The sequence below is a fragment of the Nansenia antarctica genome, assembly GCF_963989245.1.
Source record: "Nansenia antarctica genome assembly, chromosome: 19".
In the NCBI taxonomy this organism is placed as follows: domain Eukaryota; kingdom Metazoa; phylum Chordata; class Actinopteri; order Argentiniformes; family Microstomatidae; genus Nansenia; species Nansenia antarctica.
In genome coordinates this window covers 22,379,045-22,387,603 of record NC_137692.1, presented here as the reverse complement: position 1 = coordinate 22,387,603, position 8,559 = coordinate 22,379,045, and the positions used below count along the sequence as shown (strand labels likewise).

The 8,559-nt window shown below is 43.6% G+C and overlaps 1 protein-coding gene across 1 annotated transcript in view; it reads right to left on the bottom strand.

Moving 5' to 3' along the window:
- Positions 1 to 1,936: 1,936 nt before the first annotated feature.
- Positions 1,937 to 8,559, bottom strand: part of col4a4 (collagen, type IV, alpha 4) — a gene marked incomplete at both ends in the record, with an annotated part of 67,649 nt that continues 61,026 nt past the window's right edge. Inside the window, 7 exons of the mRNA XM_080549057.1 lie at positions 1,937 to 2,197; positions 4,090 to 4,373; positions 5,625 to 5,813; positions 6,300 to 6,416; positions 6,925 to 7,062; positions 7,504 to 7,611; positions 8,304 to 8,459. Coding sequence (XP_080405183.1) covers positions 1,937 to 2,197; positions 4,090 to 4,373; positions 5,625 to 5,813; positions 6,300 to 6,416; positions 6,925 to 7,062; positions 7,504 to 7,611; positions 8,304 to 8,459 — 1,253 coding nt within the window. The remainder of the gene's footprint in view (positions 2,198 to 4,089; positions 4,374 to 5,624; positions 5,814 to 6,299; positions 6,417 to 6,924; positions 7,063 to 7,503; positions 7,612 to 8,303; positions 8,460 to 8,559) is intronic.

Here is an 8,559-nt window from a genome sequence, read left to right as displayed (position 1 = left end):
TATGAAGTGTACTGTAATAATGTGTGGACATGTTAGTAAGGTATATTGATTTTGTTATTTTTAAGTAGTGTGTTGGAGTCGACCGATTTGAAGAGGGGAATCCTGTAGTGAACAAGAAAATATATATATTTTTAAGGATTACAGTTGGTCAATTTGATGAACCGGTGCTGTCAACTCCGTTAACAAATGTTTGGGTTTACAGTTTCCTTTTTGACAGATTTCTTAAAAAACCCAACTGAGATTGAAGCCCAGTTAGGCTACACAAAGAGTATACCAAAACATCAGACCCATCCGGTCCACAAACATTTACCATCTAAAAATCAAACATGCTTTTTAACTACAATTTCAATCAACTACATCTTAATGGTACAGATTACTGATGAAGTAGATACTACAGTTATAAACAGCAAAAGAACAAAAAAAAACAATTCAGTTGGATAAGATATACAATTATTGGTTAATGTATAAGAGCCTGGGCCATTTGAACTACGTACTGTCTGCTTGTCATGAATGATGTGGGAAGCACAGTAGTAGGACATGTTATTGAATGAACCATAATTATCTAGTTAGCGATAATCTGGAGGGTGGGAGGAAAAGACATGAGCAACAGTCAATGACTAAGATAGAGAATCCCACTGAAACAGTAGCGGTGATCAGTGCTGTCTGCCCCAGTTTATAATTTGACAATGGAACAATGGTGTGGTAAGAGGGATCATATACAAATACCATAGGAGAACTTTATACCCAAGGAGGACATTAAGACAGTGTGCCTACCTTATCTTCTACCTTTTATCATTCAAATCACAATATTATTTCTGCTTCCGATCAAAAATCTAATAACTGGACCAACAACCATTATGTCAAACTGTTGATTTGATGACAACAATGATTTCTCTCAACCAATAGATACATACTTTATGTAATAAATCACTTAGCACCAGTTCAGTAGTGCAAAAAAAAGTGTCAAATCTGTGTCAAACAGTATACTAAACTCATTGATTGTGTGATTCTTCAAGTGTTCCCCTCAGTTTGTGGATCGAAGGTGTGAGGTCATAACAGGTTTATGTATTGAAACATTTTTCTTTGGTGTACAGCGCCCCCTGCTGTCGAAGGCAGGGTATTTGCAGATTGCGTGTCTGTTTGAAAAGCACAATATCTTTAGCACAATGCCAAGTACTTCTTATAGCTTATGAGTAGTGTTTGATATACACATTTCTAGCAAAATATGATATATTTCTCTGTAATAATATTTGATTGTCATCCCCCAATACCGGCCTTTTTAGTTCCACCTGGGTGATTCCACAACAGTAGTAACACGTATGTAACACGTATGTGACACATATGTAACACGTATGTACACTATTGTGATGCAGCTCGTCCACTCCTGCAAATAATTGATTTTATATGAGTCATCCAAAAAAGTTGTAAGAAGAATCCTTTGTTGCACATAAAAACAAAAAAACAAAACAGAGCTTATTCTGTTTGTGGTTGAACCAGGGGGCCTTGAGCAAAAGAGGAATCTGTGCCACTCCATATCAGATATTCAAGCATAAGAAACATAAAACATTGATTTAAAGCATTCAGCCAAGATCGACAGATTCTAGACACGTTTTCTGCTAAATCTAAATACTATCACTGAAAATAACTCAGCTGAATGAAGGATATTCGGATCAAGTATGTTGCGCTGAATGAAGAGAGTAATGTAAAATATCAATATGTTTGTTTTTCAGCCCTTTTCAGGTAACCAGCAGTAGTTACAGCCTCTTTAGATGACAAAATGGGGTGTGATCGATCACTGCCTTTCACATAATGAAATCAGTGTGCATTTTTTCAGTGCTTCAGTTCTTGTTAGGATGCAGACTGGAAGGCAGGGGCGTTTTTGGTTGCCAGTGCTTGTTGGAGGTTGGTCAGGGGCTCAGAGGGGGGAGGGCGAGGGTCACTCCTTCATGCAGACGTTACACCTGCCCACGTTCAGACGCTGCTGCCACTCTTCTTTGAGCGTGCCCTGTGAGGGGGAGGGGCTGAACTGTCCGGCCACGCCCACACGGGTCAGCCAGAAGCTGTAGATGTTGGCGAAGTAGTGGCACGTCCCCCGCGGCCCCTGGCACTCCACGAAGGGCTGCGCGCGGAAGTCCCTCAGGCAGCTTCCCGATGATGTCAGAGACTGGCCCCCCCCCTCGTCGCCGGCCCCTGTGTGCTACAAAAACAGGATTCTATCAACTGTCTTAAGAAACACATACCCGCTCAAGCGTGAGCTTAGAATGATAAGGTTCTATCTCCGTTTAGGGCAGTTCAGAGATATTGAGCGTCAAAGTTTTTACATTCCATTACGTTTTGTGAGATGGAACCGTTGTATTTTATGAATTACTAACTAAAACATTTGAACATTTTAAAAATAACACCACACAAGCATTAATAAACACCTAATGGATCAGATTATGTAAAAAACTCAATTTTGACAAAAATGGAGATAGAACCTTATAATTCTAACCTCACGTATTTACACACTCACAGATGAACACACACACATTACTTACATGAAATACACTTAACTCAAAAAAACACATACCCGCGGTCAGGGTATACACACACTCAAAGATGAACACACACATACACACACATTACTTAGATTAAATACACTTAACACACCACCAACTGTCTAAAAAAAACACACATACCCCACTCAGGCTATTACACACACAGATGAATGGTGAAAGGAATGGACTGCACTTATATAGCGAATATGAATGAATGAATGAATGAATCTTTATTTCGAACATGATTTAAAAATAAAAAAAAAGAATAACTAATAACGAATAGTACAGGTATCACGGTTCAAAAGGGAGTAGGATGAAGCCTAAGTTCATCATGTCCTACCCCCTATCCCTCACTTACAAGTGAGAACAATAATACTTCAATTATATAATCCATTAATTAATACATAAATCACAGTATCCACAGTACTGATAATTTCCCATTCTTAAAACCTCTTCTTATCCACCTAATTTTTCTGGTTTTCTGCTCGAAATGACATGCCCACAGTGAATATAGAATATCTCCACAATCACAAAGGCCTTCATAATGATCTTGTTATCAAATGAAAGCTAACACCTGTGGGGTGGCTGTAGAAGTGTCAGAATCAAAATCTATGTTACTGTGTCAGAGCAAATAGAGCTAGAACATTATAAAACATCTCAAATTCAGTCTCCGCCTAAAAAACAAACAGCTTTTACAGTGAATATCACCTTGGAAACCTGATAACCAAGCCCAAATCATCTAGGAATCAGTACTCCAGGGTCTTATTAGTACTTGTGCCAAAGTTGATGCTAGTAATGTGAGCAAATGCAACTTTGTACCTGTTTTAGTACAGGTATGTTTAGGCGGACACCTATATGTTTAGGCCATTTGGAGATATTTTGGCACCATCTTTGACCTTTGACCTTTCTCATGTATCAGATTTTTTTTTTTTTTTTTTTTTTTGGGGGGGTTGGCCGACCAATGGTATGGAAATTTGGCGTTGAAACCGGACATGACACATTCTCCAGTTGGAGAAAACTGGATGTGACTTAGGCCGTGTTTACCGTCTCGGGGAAAAAAATGTGGCATCGTATAGCATGCAAAATTGTGAAAAAAATGTGATATCGATGAAGAGAATTGATCGAGGTAAGCTCTTTATATCACTTCGGATGCCCATCTGGGTCCGTGGATAAGAAGAGGTTCATTGAAACAACACAAAATAAATAAATAAACATAATTTCCCATTCTTAATTCTGAAACACATCGTGAGTTTAGAATGATAAGATAGAAGGTTCTATCTCCGTTTAGAATGAGAAGGTTCTATCTCCGTTTAGGGCAGTTCAGAGATATTGAGCGTCAAAGTTTTTACATTCCGTTATGTTTTGTGAGATGGAACTTTTGTATTTGATTAATTACTAACTCAAAAATGTCAAAATTTAAAAAATAACACCACACAGGCATTAATAAACACCTAATGGATCAGATTATGTAAAAAACTCAATTTTGACAAAAATGGAGATAGAACCTTATAATTCTAACGTCACGACATGAAAATTACCCATAACTACTCACCATGAGGAAGGAGTAGCCCACCCACAGAGTCCTCCAGTTGGGGGGGCAGAACGGGGTGCTGGTGTCCTGGCTGTGGACCGCCACGGCCGGGGAGGGCGACTCGCACACCACGCAGCGGCTGATGTGGGGCTGGATCTCCTGGCCCGCCACGGGCATCATGGGCACCGCCGCCGTGGTGGACAGCCAGTAGGACTTGTCGTTGCGGCTGGCGTAGTCGCAGGTGCCCATATTGCAGTAGGAGAAGGGCATGGTGCTGAACAGACGCATGCACGAGCCGGCCTGACCTGTAGGGGGACAGCCACAGGATACAGAGATAAACACACACACACACACAGACGCATGCACGAGCCGGCCTGACCTGGGATAGGACAGCCACAGGATACAGAGATAAACACACACACGCACGCACACACATGCACGCACACACACACACACACACAGACGCATGCACGAGCCGGCCTGACCTGGGGTGGGGGACAGCCACAGGATACAGAGATAAACACACACACACACACACACGCACACACACAGACGCATGCACGAGCCGGCCTGACCTGGTGGGGGACAGCCACAGGATACAGAGATAAACACACACACACACACACGCACACACACGCACACACACAGACGCATGCACGAGCCGGCCTGACCTGGTGGGGGACAGCCACAGGATACAGGAGATAAACACACACACACACACACACACACAGACGCATGCACGAGCCTGCCTGACCTGGTGGGGGACAACCACAGGATACAGAGATAAACACACACACACAGACACACACACACACACACACACACACACACACACAGAGACACAGACGCATGCACGAGCCGGCCTGACCTGGTGGTGGACAGCCACAGAGATACAGAGATAAACACACACACACACACACACACACAGACGCATGCACGAGCCGGCCTGACCTGGTGGGGGACAGCCACAGGATACAGAGATAAACACACACACACACACACACACAGACGCATGCACGAGCCGGCCTGACCTGGGATAGGACAGCCACAGGATACAGAGATAAACACACACACACACACACACAGACGCATGCACGAGCCGGCCTGACCTGGTGGGGGACAGCCACAGAGATACAGAGATAAACACACACACACACACACGCACACACACACACACACACACACACACACACAGACGCATGCACGAGCCTGCCTGACCTGGTGGGGGACAGCCACAGGATACAGAGATAAACACACACACACACACACAGACGCATGCACGAGCCGGCCTGACCTGGTGGGGACAGCCACAGGATACAGAGATAAACACACACACACACACACACACACATGCACACACACACACACGCACACACAGACGCACACACACACGCGCACACACACACACACACGCAATCTCTCTCCTGACAAAACAAGTGTGTCTTGTTGTGTCACAGAGTAAGCTGATGTATATAAATGGTTATGTGTTGTTGGAGCAGACATGCTGTGTAGCGCGCACACACATATACACACACACACACACACACACCACGCACCAAGGTCCTGCGTATGGGCTTTCTCCTGGCCCTCCAGGTACAGCAGGCTGTAGCCGGTCCACAGCTGGGTCATGTCTGCAGGACACGAGGGAAGCGTCGCCGATTGGCTGTGCATCACCAACAGGAAGCCGGAGTTGAACACGGTGGTCGGGCCCGGGCTGCCGCGCTCTCCTGTCGGCCCTGAGTCACCTGTCATGAGGTCACATGATGGGGGTACAGTCATGAGGTCACATGGGGTACAGTCATGAGGTCACATGGGGTACAGTCAGAGAGGAAGAGAAGCAGTCAGACAACATGTTAGTTAAGAGACAGAACAACCAGACAAAACAACCAACCAGGAGTGATTTGAGTATTACCAGTTCAGGATCAGAGGGGAGTTAAACGTTGTGTATCCACAAGCTAACATTCTGACATGCTAACATTCTGACATGCTAACATTCTGACACGCTAACATTCTGACGTGCTAACATTCTGACATGCTAACATTCTGACACGCTAACATTCTGACGTACTAACATTCTGACATGCTAACATTCTGACACGCTAACATCCTGACATGCTAACATTCTGACATGCTAACATCCTGACATGCTAACATCCTGACATGCTAAGATTCTGACACGCTAACATTCGGACATGCTAACATTCGGACATGCTAACGCTCTTCTGACTCACCCTGCGGTCCCAGGACCCCCTCCTCTCCCTGTACCCCTCCGTCTCCAGGGCTGCCGTCCTCGCCAGCAGGGCCCGCCGGTCCTGGGAACCCTGGGGACCCCAACAAGCCACTTCGCCCTGGAACGGAACACACAACATAGATTAAGCCAATAGCTTAATGCCACCGGCAGATTCTCCCGGTCCTTGTATTGTAAACCCAAGGCCAAGTTTGATGCTTTGGTCCACCAGAACCTTCCAACGTGTCTAGGAATGAGATCAGAGTTCTTCTAGACCCTTCTTTGACACATCGTGAGTTTAGAATGATAAGGTTCTATCTCCGTTTAGAATGATAAGGTTCTATCTCCGTTTAGAATGATAAGGTTCTATCTCCGTTTAGAATGATAAGGTTCTATCTCTGTTTAGAATGATAAGGTTCTATCTCTGTTTAGGGCAGTTCAGAGATATTGAGCGTCAAAGTTTTTACATTCCATTATGTTTGGTGAGATGGAACCTTCGTATTTTATGAATTACTAACTCAAAAATGTCAACATTTTAAACACCTAATGGATCAGATTATGTAAAAAAACTAAATTTTGACAAAAAATGGAGATAGAACCTTATAATTTTAACGTCATGACAGCAGTACCTTTCAGCCCCTCTCTACCACCGGGTCCCTCCGCCCCAGGGACGCCCAGCAGGCCCGGGAGGCCTGGGGAGCCTGAGGGCCCGGGAGGGGGGCCGGGGTGATGGACCACCACCACGCTCCCAATGACTCCTTTTGAACCTGTGGAGGAAGAACACACAGACAGAGGGAGGGGGAGGAGGAGAGGCAGGGTGTAAGTTTGCTTTGTCACAAGGTCACTCCTTCCTGGTTTGATGTTGGGATATTCTCCTCATTCTAGGGTATACTAGATAGACTACTAGGGTGTTCATTATCACCATTTTTTATTTTTATGATATATTTATTGATTTTCAGTTTGCAAATCACATCAAATTGTATATTGAATAACAATATAAAACATGGCAAAAAAAAACACCTTATTCACCCTCCCACCACCCTATCCCTAACAATTGAATACAGACATAAACAGAATTTGTAGTCTAACTTAACTAAACAGAAAATAAATAATGTATTCTTAACTAAACTAAACAAAAAAATAAAAAATAACTAAAAATAAAATAAAATAAAAATAATAATAGTTAAGTATAACTATTACAAGCTGACCTGGATCTCCTCGTTGACCCTTGACCCCATGGAATCCAGGGAGGCCACATGTTCCAGTAGATCCGCTATGGCCCGGGACCCCCATGAACCCAGGAGCCCCTCTCTCACCTGGCAAGCACCACACACACCGCATGTTACATGTTAAACATACAATACATTTACATTTTGGGCATTTAGCAGACGCCGTATTCCAAAGTGACTTACAATCGATACATTTGACTAAGCAAGTGAATCATCAGTTCACCAGTTCTAGCAGGAGGCGTAATCTAGCTCAGGCCAGGGGCCATTGGCAGTCGCCGTGATAGAAGAAGAAAGACATTCATTTTATTATTTATTATTATTTTATTATTTTATTATTATTTTAAATAATAATATAAATTTATTATTTATTAATAGACACTAATAGACACAATAGAGCAAACAATGGTACAGCCAGCATCTGTCTGAGTGGTGGTTTGACCTTATAGTACGTTACACAACTTGACGTTAGAATGATAAGGTTCTATCTCCGTTTAGGGTAGTTCAGAGATATTGAGCATCAAAGTTTTTACATTCCATTATGTTTTGTGAGATGGAACCCTTGTATTTTATGAATTACTAACTCAAAAATGTCAACATTTGAAAATAACACGACACAATAAACACATTGGATCAGATTATGTAAAAAACTAAATTTTGACCAAAAATGGAGATAGAACCATATAATTCTAACGTCACGAATAGACACAATAGAGCAAACAATGGTACGGCCAGAATCTGTCTGAGTGAGGGGACCTTATAGGACGTTACACAACTGTTACCTTTTGACCCGCGTAATCCTGCGATCCCAGGCAGCCCTGGAGTTCCTGACGGCCCCTTCTCCCCCTTCAGTCCCGGGACCCCCGGCACACCGTTGTCTCCCTCGTCTCCGGTCATGGGCAGGGCCGGGCCGGGGAACCCCACGTCACCCGGCGGTCCTGGAACAGCATCACACACACTCATATCGATGTACACACACACACAACACACACACACAAGCCTTCAAACTGACCATCATAGAAACTACACACAGTGGAC